The following is a 21,602-nucleotide window of genomic DNA, read 5'->3' as shown; positions in this document are numbered from 1 at the left end:
ACTAAGACACAAAGGCAACCTACTGACTGGGAGAAGATCTTAACCAACCCCGCAACAGACAAAGGTCTGATCTCCAAAATATATAGAGAACTCAAGAAACTAGACTTTAAAATGCTAATTAACCCAATTAAAAAATGGGGCACTGATCTAAACAGAGAATTCTCAACAGAAGAAGTTCAAATGGCCAAAAGACACTTAAGGTCATGCTCAACTTCCTTAGCAATCAGGGAAATGCAAATCAAAACAACTTTGAGATATCATCTTACACCTGTGAGAATGGCTAAAGTCAAAAACACCAACGATAACCTTTGCTGGAGAGCTTGTGGAGGAAGGGGTACCCTCATCCATTGCTGGTGGGAATGCAATCTTGTGCAACCACTATGGAAGTCAGTGTTTCGGTTTCTTAGGAAATTCGGGATCAACCTTCCCCTGGACCCAGCAATATCACTCTTGGGAATATACCCAAGAAATGCCCTATCATATGACAAAAGCATTTGTTCAACTATGTTCATAGCAGTATTATTTGTAATAGCCAGAACCTGGAAACAACCTAGATGCCCTTCAATGGAAGAATGGATGAAGAAAGTATGGAATATCTACACATTAGAGTACTACTCAGCAGTAAAAAACAATGACTTCTCGAATTTTGCAGGCAAATGGATGGAAATAGAAAACACTATCCTGAGTGTGGTATCCCAGACCCAAAAAGATGAACATGGGATGTACTCACTCATAATTGGTTTCTAGCCATAAATAAGGGTCACGGAGTCTACAATAGGTGAATCTAAAGAAGCTAAGTAAGAAGGGGAACCCAAGGAAAAACATATAGTTATCCTCTTGGCTAAGGGAAGTAGACAAAATTGCCGGGGAGAAAATTGGGATCTTGGGGTGGGGTGGGTTGGGGGTAAGGGGAGATGGGGAGAGAAAAGTTAGAAGGGAAGGAGGTCGGGCCTTGGGAAAGCAGGAGGATTGGGATAAAGGAAGGTTGGACAGGGGAGCACGGAACCACAATTCTTAGTTAAGGGAACCACTTTAGGGTTGGCAAGAGACCTGACCCTAGAGGGGCTCCCAGGTGCCCAAGCTGAGGTCCCCAGTTAGTTCCTTGGGCAGTTGAGAATAGGGAACCTGAAATGACCCTATCCTTGAGCAATACTGACGAATATCTTGCATATCATCATAGAACCTTCATCTGGTGATGGATGGAGATAGAGACAGAGACCCATACTGGAGCACTGGACTGAGCTCCCAAAGTCCCAATGAGGAGCAGAAGGAGGGAGAACATGAGCAAAGAAGTCGGGACCACGAGGGATGCACCCACCCACTGAGGCAGTGGAGCTGATCTATTGAGAGCTCACCAAGACCAGCTGGACTGTGACTGAAAAAGCATGGGATAAAACTGGACTCTCTGAACATGGCGAACTATGAGGGCTGATGAGACGCAAAGGACAATGGCACGGGGGTTTGATCCTACGCAATGTGATGGCTTTGTGGGAGCCCAGCCAGTTTGGATGTTCACCTTCCTAGATATGGACGGAGGTGGGAGGTCCTAGGTCTTACCACAGAGCAGAAAACCCTGACTGCTCTTTGGACTGGAGAGGGAGGGGGAAAGGAGTGGGGGGAGGGGGAGAAGGGTGGTAGGAGGGGGCGTAGGGGGGAAGGAGGGGGAGGGAAATGGGAGGCTGGGAGGAGGTGGAAACTTGTTTTTTTTTTCCTTTTCTCAATAAAAAAAATAAAAAAAATAAAATAAAAAAGAGTTTCTCCATAGCAAGGTAACAATTAAGTTAAAATGATGCTTTCATTCAAACTTTAGAATATGAAATTTGAAAGCAGCATATCTAAAGAAAAAAATATGCCATAAAATGCTTTCTTGTTCATAACTAATCGTATTTTACAATTTCACACAAGATTTATATGATAAATATATTTTCTGTCATCTGTGTACATATTTTAATAACAATAATCCATATCACTATTGGTATAGCCATTATGTGTGATATATTTATATAGAAAATATCTCTGCATGTATATATGTCATTGAATATAAGTGCTTTTCTGTATTGATAGAATTAAAAACTAAAGAGTAAGTAAAAAAAAGGATATATTCTAGAATTATTGAAAACAGGGAATGCATACGGAAAGATTAAAGTAAAAAATGAGATTAATAACTTGATTGTAATAATGTTTTAGTTCCTTATTGCTTGCCCAAATGCTCTTTTTTTCAAAGGAAGACCAGAAATGCCAGGGATGATTGATCTTGGTTCCTTCCTGCTTTGCTTTCTGTCAACACACACACTTTCTTTGTTTTATTGATTGGAAAGAGTAGTAGGGTTGACCTCAAGCATGGCAGTGAAAGGGGACTAGCTGGTCTGCCCTGGGATGAAATATAAGAAATATAAAACAGTAACAACCCATTTAGGGTCCCTGGAAATGACCCTAAAGGCAAGAATTAAGTGAGAAAATGTATCTTCAAAATTTATGATAATTCAATGCAACATGCACACACACAAACACATGAAATATGAACCAAGAACACTGCTTCCTTCTCCTTCCCACCTCAGAGAGGTAGAGAGTTTAGACTGATCGACTGATCCTGCATAGCTCTGTTTAGTTCTAAGTTGAAGCTGCAGGACTTTAGGATTTCTCATCAAATTGCTATCTTCCTGTTGCTGAGGCTGTTTGGGATAACTTTTACTCAATCTTCCCTTGGGCATGACCGAGAACTAGTGAGACCTTGACAGTCTGGGTAAGTCCATGGGGTAGTGTTCCATGTAAGCAGAGTCAGAGAGAGGAAATCTAGAGTGATTATTTTACCTTCCACAATGTGCTCGGCTCCCTGAATGGTGGACTCAGAGTCTCAGGAAGATTTGTGCATTGTTGAAATTCTGATGGAGGCTGATAGGTTTTGCAGGAGACAGTTGGAAGGCAGTTGCAAGGTAATTGAGAGGAGACATTCTGGGTTCTGCACGAATATTCTTGGAGGGAGCCATGATTGAATGAATTTGTTTGTAGAGGAATTCATTCCCCAGAGGATTGTTGGAAATATTCAGTCTGTCTACAATTAGTGAAGTTCAACAGCTTAAATGAACCTTGAAATTACTATTAAGTGAAAGATACAAACATCAAAAGAGGCCATGTGATTCTACTTGCATAAGAGTCCAGAAAAGAAAAACATATAGAGACATATGCTGATTAACTTTGGGGTGAGAGTGAGGGGAAAAATGGCCTGTATCACCCTTGGAGGTGATAAAAGTGCTTTAGGGTCTGGAGAAGTAGATCAATTGTAGAACATTTGCCTGGGATTTTTTTGTCCTGGGATGGATCCTCTGCATTGCAAAAGGAAACCAAAATCTTATTCTCTACCATGGTTATGGTTGTACATACTTGTACAACTGTATACTAATAATCACTGAGATACACCTGTTAACTGGGTGAACTTCCTACTGTCTTAACTGCATCTCAAAGCGTTCTCTTAAAAAATGAGGCAAAAGTGATGCAGGATGGCAATGAAATGCTAAGAAATGCTAATGGTTATATCTGTAAGGTGTTCTTGATTTGGGGAAGTAAAGGGTACAGATTGTAGCAAGAGACTGTTTTGTGGAGGAAGGAAGGTACAGTCATCAGGTCCTCCACAGAATTTGAGTACATCATACTTAAAGGTTTTAACTTTGGGAATAGAGGATCAATTTGCAGTGATCTGCCTGACCTCAACTAAGCTATCTCTTTGCATGGGACTTTATTTTTCAGTCTTAAAACAAGGGGAGGGAAGTTGCACATGCAATGTCACTTTCATCTACTGAAAAATGCTCTGATTTGTGAAACAAAGTAGGTTTGCAAAGGAAAACACTTGTTCCATATAGAATTTTAAAACGGATTTTGGATGCTGGGCATAGAAAATCCTGTAATTCTGATATTCAGGAAAACAGTAGCATGTTTGAGACTATCCTGTGCTACATTGAAAGCCCCAAGCAGGTATATGGCAGAGTTAGAGACTCTGTCACAATAAATAAAACAGTCTGAACCAAAACAGAAAATGAAGGTAGGGGAGATTGGTACAACTACCTGCTTTACATTGTATAATCACCTTTCCATTTTCATTTTCCCTCCTTAAAACCTCTTACTCTTATTGTCCTCCTAGTTTTATGACCTAATACGTGTGTGCAGTTGCACACACACACACACACACACACACACTCAACCAGTGTTATATGATTACCTTCTATGACAGATACTGTTCTTTCTAGCTAACAAGAATTAATTGTACCTAGTAATAAAATTCATTGTGGTATTTACACACGAGTATACAGAGTGCATGGGTAAAATTCAGCTCCCTTTATCTGGCTTGACATTCTTCCTGCCTCTTTTTGAAATTAAACTTTATGTTTATATATAAAAACACAAAGCAGTGGGTTTCATTATGGCATTTTCAGACTTAGGTTGTTTTTATTGATTCTCCTTTCCTTCCCCCATGGTCTGTTTCATGGTCTCCTCAGGATGGTATCTTTCCAGCTTCTCAGTAATGTTTTTATGCCACATAAAGTTCGTTATCTGCTCTTGTCCTACCTTCTTCCTTAAGACCTCTTATTTCACTCTTATGGTCTCCTTTCTAGTGTTGTGACCACACCATATCTATCTGTCTGTCTGTCTGTCTGTCTGTCTGCCTGTCTGTCTGTCTGTCTAACTATCCATCTGTCTATCTATTATCTACCTGCATATATGTACATATATATACAAATTTATATCTATAAATTGAAGTCTACGATATGTACATAAGATTAACAATTTCTATTTTTTTCTGTGCCTGTCTTATTTTGCTTAACAGTGCGATTTCTAGTTCCATCCATCTCCCAGCATGTGATGATGTTTTCCTTTATGAATGAATGAAATTCCATTGTGCTGGTGTTTCCATAACCATGAATGTGGGTGGACATCTGGTCAGATGTCCTATCTTTGCTATTGTGACCAGTGAGGCAATAAACACTGATATACACAGATCTCTGTAGTAGGCATCTGAGCTCTTTGGTATACACAGATGGTATAGTTGGGTCATGTGGTAGTTCTACTTTTAGTTCTTTGAGAAACCTACATAATGTTTTCCATAGTGACTGCCATCAGTTTCCATTGCCACCTACATACTACCTGTGTCAACCCCTCAGTTCCTCTGAGGACATATGGGAACTCATCTGGCCAAGCATATTCTTGGTTAGCTACATCACTATCACAGCTTCTTGAAGTGTGCTCTGTGAACCACTTAAGAGTTATTTGAGTTGGACTTCCTTTGAGAGTTCCTGGTTTATTATGTGCATGTGAATGTCTAGAATTAGAGGCACAGCATGCAGCATTTTCAAAACCAACCTGAATTTAGAAAAACTTCAACAGATTTACTTCCTATAGAATGTTTCCCGAAACTAGGGTTGTGAAAAGCTCACATTGAAAAATGACACAGAGTTGACTTTAGTAAGTTGTGATCATACATGACTGCAATCCCAGCAGTTGGAAAGTTGAGACAGGTGAATTGTTACATGTCAAAGGCCACAGCCTGGGCTATGTAGCAGATACCAGGGTAACCAGTTGGAACTAAATTGAAAGACTATCTAGCAAAACAAACAAAAATGTTTGTGTGTGGAGTCTTACAGGTTTACAGTTTTTAGCATTTTTAAGCCAGGGAGAAAGCTTAGCTGGTAAAATGTTTGCTGCACAAGTGTGATGACCCTAGATCAATCTCTAGAACCCATATAAAGAAGCAAGGCTTCATGGTCTGTGCTTGGAATGTCAGTACACAGGAGGTAGAAACGGGTAGATCCCTGGGAATTGCTGGCCAGCTTGCTTAGACAAAATATCAAGCTCCAAATCAATGATGCTATAAAACCAACCAACAAACAATAAACAAAAAATAACAGCAAAACCACCACAAACCACCAAAATACCAAGGTGTCCAGAACCTGAAGAATGACACCTGAAATTGCTCTCTGATCTCCTTTGTGGTGCATTCATACATAGGAGCACGTGCACACACACACACTTCTGATGACTTTATAGTTTTATATTTCAATCATAGAGTTATAGAAATTTGAGAAATCTTTAAGGTTTGAGAATTCATTAATGATGATATTATGACAAATTGTGGAGATGATATTTTGGGGGCAACTGAACTTGACACCTCTCAAATTGTGATGACATGGTGATTGGTGAGCTATGGGAACAACTATGGCCAAGGCCTTAAAATCACAGCCCAAATGATAAAATAGAGGTGCTCTTCCCAAATCCAGAAATAAGTCTTAGAAAGGAGGTGATGACGTTATGTTAGATCAATATAATTTCCTCCTAAATGGTGGAGAGTTGTGTTTCATTTAATTGTATGTGGAATTTTTAAAGAGCAGCTCCCATTATCCTGAGGCTCCTCCAACCCCTGTCCTTTGCCCAGTGTTTGCTTCCAGCAGAAGTCTGCATGCATGCAGAAAATTAGGCATGATTTTCTACTCCACCTGCCAAAAGTTCATACTTCTGGGATCTGCAATCAAAGGAAAGGCCTAAAAGCCAAAAGGAAGTTGCCAATTGCATCATTCACAGTTATAGATATATTGCTCAAACAGCTCTTTAACATTGAACTACTACTGATTATTTTTGCATTTTATTGCTGGAGGAAATGTCTATAACATTTACCTTTCATTCCTTATTCTATACAGTCATGATCCCATTGAATAATTCTTCATTTTCCTTTTCCTGTCTTTACTGGGTAGTTATTGAGTACCTATCAGGGCTGGGTATAGTAGGGATGCAGTGGGCGGGGGGCAGTGCTAACACTCAAAGCGGTTGCTGAATGCTGGTAACAGGACAACATATGCATTTTAGATGAAAATACCTCAAGACTTGAACATATATAAGTCCTCAAGTAAAGACTTCAGACTTTCCCTTTTGGAGTTCAGAAGGTAGGGAGGCCATTTGTATTTCTTTCATGTTTAGTACAAAGGTGTTTTAAAACCTGCTGCATCCGATGCCAGTTTGGGTTGGGACACAAAAAAGCAGGATGTCTTGGGGCTAGCTGATTGATTCTGTGCTTCTCTCTTCTAATCTAGAGAGAGTGGTGATGTAAAGTAAGACACTGTTAGAGGTTAGCCACTCACTGGGACACAGCAGATACTGGTTACATTTCATCCATTGGATTCTTTGCTTGAAGGAGCCTTTGACTTATTCATTCAAATCATGAGCATATTAAGCTTCTGTTCTATGCCAGAAACTATCAAGCATGGCAGCAACTCTTGCCATCGTGCAACTTCAGTTCTAGTTTCTAGGGGTTGGAATAGTGGGAAACAAGGGGAAAAAGAAGCATTCAAATTGCAGTTAGTTTATGAAAAGTTAGGGAGGCTCACAGGCCAGAGCTTTGTGGGATACAGCTGTGGTGGAGTGGTCAGGAAAGACCTTTTAGGGCAGAAGTTGTGGCGAATAACATTTTCACAGTGTGTGTGGGAGTTCAGCACATCAACTATCCTGCATATCAGATATTTACATCATGATTCATAACAGTAGCAAAATTACACTTATGAAGTAGCAATGGAAATAATTTTATGGTCCATGCCAGTGTAACATGAGGAACTGTATTAAAGGGTCACAGCGTTTGGAACCACTGTTTTCAGGAGTAGCATTTGGGTAGAGTAGGAAGGTGAGAAATTGCCAAGAGAAGCAGGAAAAACATTCTTGGCAGAGAGGAAAGGAAGGTAAAGAGCTAAGGAGTAAAAGCTTGAATTCAAAGTGGGTCTATGGAGTCTGGAATTATTGGTGATCAGAAAGAGTGCATGAGAGGCATTGGGCTATGGAAGAGGCATATAGAGCCAGTTCAGGGGTGACTTTGTACTCATGTCAAAACATGTGATCTCTACAAGAGAGAATTTTGTTTTCTTCCTTCTGTTGGCTCTCCGGCAGCTAGAAAAATGTCAGTCATCGTCAGATGTTATGAAACGTGGGCTGAATAAATTTAACTCTAAGAGAAATCCTAAGCCTCTCTCTTCTGTGCTGATTTAAAAAGCCTCTCTTGCTGTCAACGTTGGGGATGGAGCCTGGACTCACCTGAAACCAGAGAATGAGGAGTGGTGGGAGCTTTTTCCAGGATCTTAGTCCAGATGAAAGTGATGATGGATGGAGCTCTGATGGTGGTGCACTAAGGGGAAGTGACAATGTTACAGCCATGCTTCAGGGACTGAATCACTAGCACCAGGTGATGAGTTGATACTAGAGATTGGACTTGGTGACACAGGGAGAGGAGAGTCTGCTGCAGAATACTCCTTTTGTACATTGTGAAAATACGTCACTCTCATTGTTAACAGAAAGTTGATTGGCCAATAGCTAGGCAGGATTTGGGGGCAGAGAGCATGCTGAGAAAAAGGAGGGCAGAGTCACCTGAGTTGTTAGGAGAAGCAGTGAGAGCAAGGCATTCTGGAGGATAGGTAAAGACATGAGCCACATGGCAATACATAGATTAATAGAAATGGGTTAATTTAAGTTGTAAGAGCTAATTAGTAATAAGCAGAGCTTTCAGTGATCATTTATAAGTAGTATTAAGTCTCCATGTTGGTTGTTTGGGAACTGGAGGGTGGGAAAGAAAAGCGTGACCACAAGGGTCTATGAGGGCCTTGGAGGAAGGTGTTTGGTTAGTTCACTGCTTTCTACTTGTTCATTTTGAGACTCCAGTGAGGGATCCAAGTGAAGGTGTTCAGGCTATAGATGAATTTTCCATGCCTGGGGCTCCATAAAGCAGCTGAGCATGGCACAAAACTTCTGAATGTAACGCTATGAATGAGCTCACCACAGAGAATACAGATGCCTGGCAGAGAGGCCAGAATTAAGAATGTGTGCTCCAGCGTTGAGATTAAGAAAAAAATTGAGACTGAATCTCTCTACATTCCCCAGGGTGGCAATTCTGTCTCAGCCTCTGGTGTAGTTGGAATTATGTGTACAAGTTAGCAGTTCAGTTGCCAAAGACATTCTTTAGAAGAACATAAATAGAGTTGTGCACTTATGGGTACCAGTTATGAATGCAGATGCTTAGTTACACCCCCACCCCCAAAGCCCTTACTTGTCCTTCAGAATGCTGACAATAAGAGTTTCACCTGCCCGCAGGTGTCTGAAAGATATTCTCCAGGGAACCTGACCAACATGAGTCTAGACCCTAATGACCCAGCTGGGTCTTCTGCTGCAATGATTACACTTTTCGCCACTCTTGTTCTTCTCTCCAGAATCAAGCTGCTCCCAGGAGCTGCTCCGTAGGCTTCCTATCTGGTTATCAGAACTGTTTGTTCTTCTTCCACTCATCTCTAGTATTTGTTTGGGGGAACGAGATGCCTTTCTAAGACTGTGTGTTCTTCTAGAAGGAGATCCACTGCTTCTCATGCTCAGGGGCGTGATAAGCAGCGTGGCCAAGACAGGCAGGTTTCCAGATGACCCCTTGCCTATCATGACACTCATATTTTTTTTATGGCTTTCTCCATTTTCTAGCTTAAACCATTGATTCTTGGTGCATGATTTGCTCCCTTTCCCAGTATTCTGACTTAGAGAAATGCCTCAACTGTTTACCCATAATGGTTCTTTTTCCTGACCTGGTGAAAAACTAGCAATAGCAGGCATATAGGAGTGGCAATAGCTTAGGTTTGGTTATGGATACAGTTCATGCTGTGGTCTGAAGATGGAAAGTGACTATTTTGTGTTTAATTTTGTTTTCTAGTCTAAAGCTAATATAACCATACAAAAGAGTTTAAAACTGAGAAGAAAGAGAAAGTCCTTATGCATTCAGGGCACCCAGTGACCCTTTGCTAGAGCCCTTTTATATTATGAAGGTGTATTGATTTTTTTGTTAGGCAAGTTCAGTGCCATTACCAGCTCTGAAGAGAATGCATCCATATACCATGGTGGTGGTGGTGGCGGCAGTGGTGGTAGAGTGGATCTGGCATATGCAGTCCACTGACAGGCAAACTTCTACCCAACAGACACATAATAGCATTTAGGAACCCAGTAGATTTGGGGAAAACTATGAATTTGGAAAAAGAAATACAACAGCTCACTCCTCTCATCCTCATGCTCCTTCCAATTTTTTTGTCAGTCTCTCTCATCCAAGCTCAGAGGCTCCCTGGAATTTTCATAATTTGAAATCTTAAAGTTAAATGTAATTAATATCTGAACATATTCCAGTTAAATCCTATCATTAATTTGCTGGTATTCATTCGTTATTATATTTTATTTCTTTCTGTGTTCTCCTTTTTACTATACATAAAACAGAGAAAGCATTTTCCAGCTTTTTAAACAATGGGTGTTTGAGAAGTGGCCCTAGATAGCTCCTGAAGTCAGCCTTGGGGTGGTCAGCAAGAAAGATGTAGACAGACCTCCTTGGCTTTCTTTCTGTGCTAGGCTACAGCCCTGTTCTTGCTGAGTTTCCCTGCACCCATTTCTTCTAGTTCTCATGGGCTGTCATTTCATCTCACATAGAGCAACATACAATGAAGCATCAAGTTAGTGGTTTCTGCAATGACTCTTCTGAGGGGGATTTGATTGTTTTGGGTAAGAGTGAAGAAGAAAACTGTTACTGTTCTAACTTGCTTTTTAAAAAACTTCATAGGAGAAGGGATGCCTCTTATGATTGCTTTTCCAAGTGGGAAGTGTCTCCCACACATATGATCAACAAATATTTGCTGTTAAAAACATGTGAAAATGAACCACTTTCCTGTGCTCTCAAAATTATGTAATACTGAAGTAGAAGAGTATATTTAGATGAGAGAAAATAATTATGTTTGTGTAGGGAAATGGAAGATTTATCTGAGGGCTAGGGAAGAGAAAATTGACATAAGAGGGCTGAGGTCAGAAAAGATGAGAGAGGAAACAGGAGTGTTGACTTGATGCTAAAATATATCTGACTTCTTGCCCTGAATTTGAGAGCTGAATCACAAAGAGTAACCCAGGAGAGGAGAGCTCAGAGAGTAACTGGCAGACAAGTATGTGATAAAGGAGAACACAAGTATAGGGCACACTGTCTCCTAGGGTTGCGGTCCTGTTTTGGGGAGTCAGATCTTACCAACTTTCATAGAGGTGATAGAATATGGGAAGCCACTCCTGATAAGTCTGGAATTCCAGACTGTGACCTTCCCTGACAGGGGCCTCTCTTTTCTATGCAGTCTTACTCCAAGAGGGCATTAGAGGAATGTCATGCTCAGCAAAGTTCAGTCTTTGTTTATTTAGGCACAAAGTCAAGGCTAGAGCTGAGATTCTTAGCAAATTCTTGTTTGAAATCCTGTCAGGCTGTAACAGCAATCTAGGTGTCTGTGTGGGTCTTCTCCACACTGCTTCTCACATAACAAAACTGTCGGTTAAGCCCAAGGGAATTCTCACCTACTGAGTCCAAAAACTAGAATTATTACCCAGATTTTGGAATCTGAGGACTAAGAAAATCCTATCAGTTTTGGCAAGTTTGGCGCCTGAGCGGAATTTGTAAAATGAAAGCTTTTCAGAACTGGAGGAAACTGAGAGTCATTCTATACCAATCTTCCATCAATCTCCTTAGCATTGTCTGCTTAACCAGTCAATCCTTTTATTTCATTGATGCTTAATGGAGGTTATGGGTTCTCTCTCTCTCCCTCTCCCCCTCTCTTTATCCCTCCTCCCCCACTTTCATTTTTTTGTTTTGTTTTGTTTCTTGGAGACAGGGTTTCTCTGTGTAGCCCTGGAGGTAGGCTAGACTGGCCTTGATCTCACAAAGAGCCACCCACCTCTGCCTCCTGAGTTTTGGGATTTAAAGCATGCGTCACCACTTCCCGGCACGGGGTCTCTATTTTGTGGAGGTTTTCATCAAGTGTGGCATTATGGAGATGTTGTACATTTCTTGAAACTGCTGGAACAGGAGTCTGCGTGAGGGTGTTATGTTACTGTTTGATGAAAGAGGTTTCAGAGAACAAATAAGAGAGAATGAAGTCAAACACTCCTAATACTAAAAATATAACTGAGTTTAAGTTCCATGGCAAGGCTTAGCTGCTTTATTTAAAATAGTGTGTGTGTATCCTTTGTGTATCCGTTTGTATCCCTTGAAGAGTTGCAGATCAGTAGCATATTCTATACTAAAGAACAAGGTAATGGCATGCTCAGGTCAGAGTCAGAAAACATGCTTTTAGATATTTCAGGGAGAGGTCAGATCAGGAACAATCATTGAAATCTTATTATAATCAGATCCTAGGCAATTAAAAATAATTACTCTTTTTCCTAGTTGACCTTATAGGGATATGTAAGCTAGAATCTAATCTAAAAAAAAATCTAAATTGGAGAGTCTAAATCTAATAGTTAAAAGAAAAATACAGTCCAATCAACAATAGTGACTGGATAAATCAATTAAGTGGCTTGGAAAAAAATAATCAAAAGTTAAATGAATTTCCTATCTTCTTGCATGATATGTCCTTTTTTTAGATGGAGGCTTCTTTAATAGAAGACTTGTTGACGAACAGAAGCAGGTACCCCTAGGTAAAGGAGCGGCATTTTATCCTCATGCACCAAGTGAAGTTCTGTGCTCTCAAACCCCTATTCTTCAATTGCTGATAATGACTCTGTAAATTATAGCTCTTAGCCAATTCTCAGGGTAGAGTTCATCTTCTGCTTTAAAAGATTTTTTCCCCTTGGAATGTGATTTCTACTCTTTCAAGGTACTATATTCTATAGCTATTCCTTTAGTCATTTCCCCCTGATTCCTCTGTAGGGAATATAAACCTCTCTCCTGCAGCCCAATTAAATTAAATTTCAAACATTGGCATAGACAATTTTTGCTAAAGTAGATACTGTTTTTTGTTTTTTTTTTTTATGAGGAAGTCTTGTCCATGCATTAGCATGAACACAGAACAGCTTGTTTCTCTCACAGAGTCATCTAAACAAAGCGAGGCAGTGGGTGGGTCTGCACTGGGCACCCAGGACAGTCTGCACAGAGCGTTCTTGGATTTTTGATAACCAGACAGAGCTACAATTAAAGAATATATAAGGAATAATGTTCCATGTTTGAGATCTGGTACTATTTGATAAAATATATTTTTCTTTGAGTATTTCTATCTGGTTGAAAGTGATTTTGTTTAGGGATTTTTTTCATCTTTTCAATATTCATAGGTATAGAGAGACAGACGCTGTTGACTTAAGTAAAAAAATAGTGAGCGGCATATCTAGTGTACAGAACTTTTAACTTAGGTGACTTGATTTGCTTTTTCTGAATAAATTAACAGATTCCAGAGTGATATATAGGTGTTTTCGTAAAACAAACACATAAAAAGGCAAGGAAAACAAGAACAGCAACAAATGCTATTGTAGTTCACTGCAGGAAAGAGCTATAATCATCTTTTATAGAAATCTTTTCTTCAATACCAAGGAGCAGAGCAAATAAACAGATGTAATTCTGCCTGATTTATTAAATCATTTGTTCAACACATAATTGAAGACCCAGGATGTACGTTGCCTTGAACCAGGCGCAATGAGTAGCATAAGGGAAATTTTCACTGCAGTTGAAGAAATAAGATACACATGAAAAATTAAATGCAAAGCAAGATTAAGTGTGAAATGAGCTGTGCCCAGGTTCAGATGAAGGAGGATTAAATAAAGAGTGAGTAGCAGCAGATGACTTCATGAAAGATACAAACTTCAAGTGTGGCCATGTTAATCAGTGCACGCAGCAAGAGGTCAAGAAGAAACTGGGGGCAAATTGAAGAGTCAATATAAAGACAGAGAGGTAAAGATGCAGTTTGAAACCCTGTGGAATGCACTCCTCCACCACAGGATGAGGAGAAATGTCAGCAAGGGAAGCTATTGAGCTATTGAATTATTTTTGAAATAGGGCCCCATAACATTGTGATGGTGGCATTTTGCAGAGGAAATGACAATTGAGCAGGCTGGTATGGGGAAAGAAGGTTTTATTAGAGAGGGGTAAATGAAGAAACAAAAAAGCCAAACTTTGGAGAGCTAGTCCTTCAATCAAAGGTAAAGATGACGGCAATGCTAGGAGGGTGCTTGCTAGGAGCAGTAGAATATAAAATGATAAGACTAGCTTGGAACTAGTAACTTGTAAGAGGTAATGGCTGTTTCCCACATGGTTACAGTGTGTATATTAGAACTACCTTTTATAAGAACAAACATCTTCCAACTGCAATTTCTTTGATATAACACAATGAAAATTCACTCAAGGGCTCATCTCTTTTAGTACTGAGTCAGGAGCCAGGAGTCCTGCTTATGGTTCACGCTTAAGAAGGAATTCTTTCTGGCCCTGGCAGTTGAATAGACTACCTTTTCCCAAAGTATCTGTCTTTTATAGGATCTTAATCCCCACGCATGCTCCAAGGGGGGAAAAAAAGCTCCATAATTGTGTTTGAAAACATCAAGAACTCTTTTATTTGGATTTCAAAACTCATTGGCATGGCAAAGACATCCCTCTCATGGAACACTGAAATAGCCCTGAGAGCTAAGGTTTGCCAAGCAAGGACTAAGCCAGAAAAACCTGCTCCTAATTAAAAAAAATAACCCAGGGCTCTAGGTGTGGAGAACAAGCAGCCATACAAGGAATCCAAGGTCAAGAAAAAGAATAATAATTAAAAAGGATAATTAGAGAATTAGAAATAAGTTCTAGGCAAATTAGATTGCAACCAGTTATGGGACACTGTGAGGCGTGAGCTCAAGACAGGCAGCTTGCAACAGGAGCCCAGTCTGACATTCCCTCAGCCAGGTATCCTGTCAGTGAACTCCCGTTAGCTACCACAGTCCTCTGGCTGTGTCAAAGAAAATGATTCTATTCAGAGTGCCTCCTAGATTGAAAATTTTTGAACCTAGACTAAATGTTTACCTTTTCCCCAGGAATTTCAACTCTAGGAAGAATGAAGGATGATCCGAGACTTTTTCTGGATTTGAGGGCTGCGTCCAACTGAAGCAGATTCTGGGATAAGTCAGAAATCATGATTGTTTTCAGGATGAGCAGAATGAACCTGCTTTCCCAGTGCTTGGCAAATGCCATCAGCCTGTAGAAATGCTTATTTTTTTTTTTTCCTACTCAGTGTGTGAAGTTTAAGTGTCGTACCCACTGGAATGAGACCACTGCTAAGCAAAAGGGAGGTTACAGACTAGCTATGAAAATCAATCTGTTTTCCAAATCATTTCCATCCTTCTCTAGTGGCCTGATCTTCACAGTTTTGTCTAATATTTTACACTTGCTAATATCACCAAAATTCACAAGAACAGCACCGGAGACATGTTGCTGTTCGTTCCTGGGATTGTCTCATTGAGTCCCCAGAGCAATTCTGTGAGTCAGGCATACACTGTAATTTCTATCATACAGCCAGTGGCACAAGATGATAGAGTAAGAAGTTATTGGCACCACTCAGGTCTAAACTCGGGTCTCTCAGAGTGGAGACACTTGCCAGAATCAGTTAAAAGATGACCCTGTAATTGCCACTCTGTGTGGCCCGACTCCTGACCGTCCCTGCCTAGTTTAATGCTTTCTCTGTGGTGACATGCTTCAAGTTTCTAGACCACTTACATTCAATTTATTCTCTCAACTCAGAAGAAACTCTCAGTTGAAGCAAGAGTGGGCGGCAAACAACCTAGATTGGGCCAAATCGGTCATTGTATAACCAAAATAACACTGTTGTGATTGCTTTTCTAAAGACCATGAACTAGAAATCTTTTTCAACCCCACCCCCTTTTTTTTTACAGATTTGGAAAAGCCACAGAAGATTTTGTATTGTAAAAATGACATAAACTTTAAATTTCAGTGTGTGCGTAAAAAAGTTTTGTGAGGATAATTTCATTCATTTACCTGCTGTCTGTGTCTGCTTTTATACCACCACACTTGACATAAATAGCTGCCGAAGAGGCTGAATGACCCATAGGGCTGGCTTCTAGTCCAGACTCGAAGAACAGCATGTTGGTATTTCTTTTCGCTCAGAAGAATAGGAAGGAGTCAGATAATACACATTTCCCACAATATGCAGAGGACATGCAAAAGCAGACTTAAACTTGGTTCTTAGCTCTGTCACAGAGGAACAGCACTGGGGTTTTTGCTGAAGCTGCCCAATTTCTCTGTGCTTCTGAAAACAACAACAGGGCCTCCCTTGAATCTCAGTTGCGAGTTTTCAGTGAAACACTACATGCAGAGCATAATGCAAGCAGCAGGGACCGATTGGAAAACGCAGTCCACGTGTCTGTCAGTGGCACTTCTGATCGCGTCTGTTTATTCAAGCATGTGCATGTCCTATGATAGCAGCAATGTTTGGTGGTGGTGGCGCACACGCCGAATGACGTGAAACTGATGCAGATGAGGTTGGAAGGCAGGGTAAAAAACACATGGAGGAACACGGCTGTTTGTCTTTCGGTGAGCAATGCAGCTTTTCCATGTTGATGGGTCAAGCCATTGTAGTCAGTGAGGCTCAGCTTGTCAACCCACCCTTAGCAGATATGACCACCACTGACATCATTAATTAACTCAGAACACTACAAGGTGAACGAAAAATACCAAACAGAGCCCACAACTTCACCTCTTTGGCCAAAACTCCAGTTTACCCTAAATCTATCCCTATAAGGAAGAATAAAACAATTGTCTATTCAATCGGAATGTCAGTTCTTGATTTTTATCTTCTCTTCTGTACACACGCAAGCTTGCACACACACACACACACACACACACACACTCCTCAAATAATTTTTGTGTTTTATCTTCTTTTTATCAGCATGCTTTGTAAAGAAGATTGCTAGCCTACTTGGTACACTCTGACCTAAGGACTCCAGAGAGAATAGATCCCCAGAGCTTTCAAAGGACCAGGCTTATTCCTTTGGGACAGTGATAGGGAATGCCAACAATCAGCAAGCATTTCTTTTGCCCCTTTCAGTTTTATGTATTTCCTCTATTGTATATATCTAAGTAGGGCTGTCCAGAATCAAGTATAAAACTTGTTTCTGCTATTCCATCTAATGTTCTCCCACTTTTCTGGAAGATAAACACCTCATGCTTTTGTTTCAGCTATGAAATGTTCTTCAACATGGATGTACTTTAGTCATTGATGCATTAGTGTAAGAAAAAAGTCATCTTGCTGGTCCTTGTGTATTGTACACACACATTTCTCCCAGTCTCTCCTTTCCGTTATCCTTCTCCTTTTTCCCTCCCTTGAATTTTTCTTGTTATCCAACTTTTTCTACGTAGGATGGAAAAAAAAATCTCTCTTCTTAGGAAGAAATTGCAGACGGAAGACCATCAGGCATGGAAGGGAGTTCATAGGGTAGTGGCACACTACTCAACAGTTAAATCTATAGAGGATATTTGCTTCAAAACTTGGATGCCATTGCTTGGTCCATAGGGTCACAGGGAGAAGTAGAGGAGACCCAGAGAAAGGCGAATTAGTGTGGAGAGGAAAGATCCACATGTCACATGTCACAGTCACCAGAGCAAGTGTTAAAATCACTTTAGAAATAGGAAGCAGAGGCTTGGGGAGGGGGTAAACACCTAAAGCCTGGGGTACAGATAACTCGTGGGGCTAAGGGTGCATTGACTTCCCTGTTTTAGACTGACCTCATACATAGGACTGTCTGCGCACAGCTCATCCTTCAATGTAATCAAGAAGAACTGCCTCATCTGGGTAGTGTAGCCAAAACACAGAGATGGGCAATGTTTTCTCTTTGAGCCACTGCTTCTGCATAGTTGCTGGAGACTTGAGAGGTCACGGAAGAGTGATAAATTCCAAACATTATCCTAAGAAGATAATCTGAGATTCACAGTCCTAGCATGGAGTGGAAAGCCCGAGACTGTTTGCCGTCTGAGTTACACTTTTGGTTCTCAGTATCTGAACAACCACACAGCCCAGGTCTGGGGCTCCAGGAGAGAACACACTGAGTGGGTGGGCTTGATCCTCTGGTTTATATGCCTAGGGTCCTTTTTGATACCCAGAGAAAGTTTGGAAATTTCTTTAGTCGCCACTGGATTCCAAATTGCAAAGGGTACAGACAGGGTGAGATATGTCCCAGTTCTTGCCCAACTCTAGGAGAATGTCTACATCCCATTTAAATACTTTGTATTTAATATTTAAATAAATTTTAATGAAATTTAGTTTTAATTAATATTTAAATAAAATTTAAATAAATTTCAGCAAAAATCTAGAGTTGGCGTCATTTTCCCTGCTGAGTTTATTATACTGCTTTCTTTCTCCCTTTGAGCTGTTCTTCTTCCTTTCTTCAAACTGTTTCCACACTCCTCAATCTCCCCCTTTTGTTCTATTAAAAACAACCCTGGAACCCCAGAACTCCAGAACTATCTGCTGCTGTCTTCAAAGCCACAGTCCTGGGTGCCTTTGTCTTGAAATGAACCGTGTGTGTACAGCTAGCTGGCTTCAACAAGTTCTTCCTATCTCCAGGTGAATGAAGGTCTCCTAAGTTTTCTACTTTCTGTTCCTTTTTACTTTTCCTTCTTCTCTAGGGAGTGCAGAGATTAGGAGTAAATGTGTCCCCTGAACTGTCCCTGTTTCCCTCCAGATTCAGCTTTCCACTCTGGCCTTCCCTGACAAATGCCTATATAAACTCTCAACAAAGTGCCTTGGAAAAGCATAGGACAGAAGCGTCTGGCTGTCTGGCTGGGGGAGTTTGTTTTATTGTGGCTTTTGGTCGGGTCAGAAATATTTCAGTCCGGAAGATATCAGTCTAATAGGAAAATAACAATAGTACTCGATGAACAAATGGCAGCCACACAGCTGTCCCCGCGCCGATACTCACAGTTCAATGGCGTTCCGGGGGAGGTCGGTTGGAATCTCCGTCACCTTGCTGTCTTGGCAGAGGAAGACCCTGTTAGAGCAATGACAGAGCCAGTGATGACATCCAGTTCCTGAGCCCAGGAGTGCCAGCAAGGAGACGAGGAGCAAGGCCATATTTATTTATCCATCCACCTGTTTTCTTCCTGCACGGGCAGCGAAAACCTCCTCCACACTGCCCGACAAGAGAGATCTGCCAGAATAGGCGAAGTCACATGACCCACCAAGGGATGCTTTTTTTCTTAAATATTTTTTTGTCCCTTGCAAGCAAGAAAAATTAATGTGTGTCAGTAGTGATTTCTGAGGCAACTTAAGCTTCTCCCTTATCCTTCGAGATGTCTAGTTTTTATTCCTTGAACCAAGAATGACAGCCAATAGAACCTTGATGCATGTTTAGAGTAATTCACAGTATTTTACTGCTCAAGGGTCCCTGCTAGCCACCACTGTCTTCCTCTCAGTAATGCAATTGACCCTCCCCGCAAAGGACAGCCATATGACACAGCTCTAAGAAGGGACGACACGAGGCAGACAGGACCTACCTTCAGTGTTTGGCATCATAATATTCCTGTGACTCATCCTGATATAAACCACACATCTGGGCTGTAGTCATCGATGCCCTTTCTTACTTGATTAAAAACATGAATAAGCACTATGCACACTTCAGGGAGGTGGGTTAGCCAGCACTAGGTCTCTGCAAGTGGAGGCATGTGTGATATAGGGTTCTTTGCAGAGATAATTTGCCCTCATTCACTTTATAAAAGTTAATGTTGTCACTAAAAGTTTGTCATTTACTTTTTGATGTTTAGGAATTTATAGAAACTTGGTGAGTAGTTTTTTGCTAAGTGACATTTTACACTGGCTTGACATTCCAGAGAGTCAGGTGGGGAGCTAGTCATGTCTCAAGTCATAAAAATAGTCTCCTAGGATTTTTGGGTTTTTTTTTCTAAAATGTTTTATAATTTTTCTTCTATAGCTTTTAGGATTTGACTTTTTTGGTTTTAATAATCATGTATGATTGGAGGCAGAGATTCAGTTTCTGTATTTACTTAAGAGCATATTATTTTACCACAGAAATCATCAATGGTGCTAGGAATATTTATTTAATAGACCCTTTTCTAATTTATAAAACTGTCTTCTTATAATTCAAACAACTTTTGTGTGGGTCTGTGTGTCCTGGTACATCTATATTATTAAAATTAACATGTCCTAATTACTAAAAATTTAAAATAAACTTTAAATAGACTCCTTGAAAGAGAATTCTTATAAAAATTTATTAGAAATTATGTTGACTAGCAGTTTTACCATATTATTTTCCTACCTAGGATTATTGTGTATTCCCCATGTTTTTAAAAAGGATTTTTTGATGTTATTTTATAAAATGTTACTCTGTTACCCACACATGTCTTAATATTTTTAATCTTATTCCTAAATAATATATCTTATATTATTATGGTACTGATAGTCAATCTTGTATTATGTTTATCTCTCTTTTACAAAAAAAACATAACAAAATAAAAAGTGAATATCAAAACAAAAACAAAAACCAATAAGACAAAATATGTCATAGCAAAACAAAATATCCAGCATGTTTGTTTGTGCTGGCCAACTATTCCTGGGCAAGGACCTGCCATGGAGTTTGATTGACACACACAGTGACACTCTATTAGAGGAGACTGATTTCCCTTTGCCAGTGAGTGTCGATTACAAATAGTACGATGATTTTATTACAATAGCTCTGTAATACAACTTGAAATCTTGGTTGGTGATGCCTCCAGAAATTTTTTTTATTATTCAGGATTGATTTAACTATCATATCTTTTGTGTTTCCATATGAATTTGAAGATTATTTTTTTCAGTGTTGGAATTTTTATGGGAATTACATTGAACCTGTAGATTGTTTTTGTAGGCTGTCCTTTTTCACAATATGAATCATATTGATCCAGCAGTATGGGGGTTCTTTCCATCTTTTGGAGTGTTTTCAATTTCTTTCTTCAATGTCTTAAAGTTTTTATTAATCAAGTGTTTTATTTTCTTGGTGAGAGTTATCTCAAGATTTTTTAGGCTATTATCAAAGGCGCTGTTTCTTTGATTTCTTTCTCCACATCTTTGTCATTTGTAAATGGAAAGGCTACTGATTTTTTCGTGTGTTAATTTTTTATCCTCCTGAAAAGGTTTATCAATGATAGAAGTTTCTTTGTGAATTCCTTAGGGTCTTTCATGTGTAAAATCGTATTGTTTGCAAATAAAGGTATTTTGATGTCTTCCTTTACAATTTGTACCCCTTTGATCCCCATCAGTTACTTATTGGTTTAGCTAAGAGTTAACTACCATATTAACTAGATATTAAAAGAGTTTTTAGGAAAAAAATCTTAAAAAGAGCCTCTCCACTGGTGCAAAGAACTCCAATCAAACCAAATTAGACTGAATCAAAAATGCCCACGTTTAATGAATGTTGTTCTCTCGGGTGGCCAGGAGCATGGTGAGAAATAGACAGAGACAGAGAGCACATGCAAAACCTTAAACCACAGTTGCAGGAGCCTAAATAGCCTGTGAGAGTGGTCCTGGCCCTCCCTGGGGAAGGGTCTGCATTTGGTGGACTTTCCTGGAGGTGGAGTTCTGCCCAAGGCAACTCCCAGGGGAGGAGGGCTAAGATGGAGCTTTCTGCTCAATTGGCATTCCATTGGTGCCTCATGAATAAATGCCAGGGTCTGGGGTGATGCCCCCAACTTAATATTACAAGAGTGAACATCTTTTTATTGTTCCTGATTTTAGTGGAATTGCTTGGGCTCATTTGCTTGGAATACCTTTTTGTATCCATTTACAATA

General features: G+C 40.1%; 1 protein-coding gene across 1 annotated transcript in view; it reads right to left on the bottom strand.

Moving 5' to 3' along the window:
* Positions 1–18,893, bottom strand: part of Fshr (follicle stimulating hormone receptor) — a 192,048-nt gene extending 173,155 nt beyond the window's left edge. Inside the window, exon 1 of the mRNA XM_041630181.1 lies at positions 18,742–18,893. Within this exon, the coding sequence (XP_041486115.1) occupies positions 18,742–18,893 (152 nt within the window). The remainder of the gene's footprint in view (positions 1–18,741) is intronic.
* Positions 18,894–21,602: the final 2,709 nt, after the last annotated feature.

This window comes from Microtus oregoni, unplaced genomic scaffold, assembly GCF_018167655.1.
Source record: "Microtus oregoni isolate MIOR12 unplaced genomic scaffold, Mior012 000034F_ref0000314, whole genome shotgun sequence".
In the NCBI taxonomy this organism is placed as follows: domain Eukaryota; kingdom Metazoa; phylum Chordata; class Mammalia; order Rodentia; family Cricetidae; genus Microtus; species Microtus oregoni.
The sequence above is the reverse complement of the archived record's forward strand: the minus strand, read 5'-3'. Positions and strand labels throughout refer to the sequence as shown.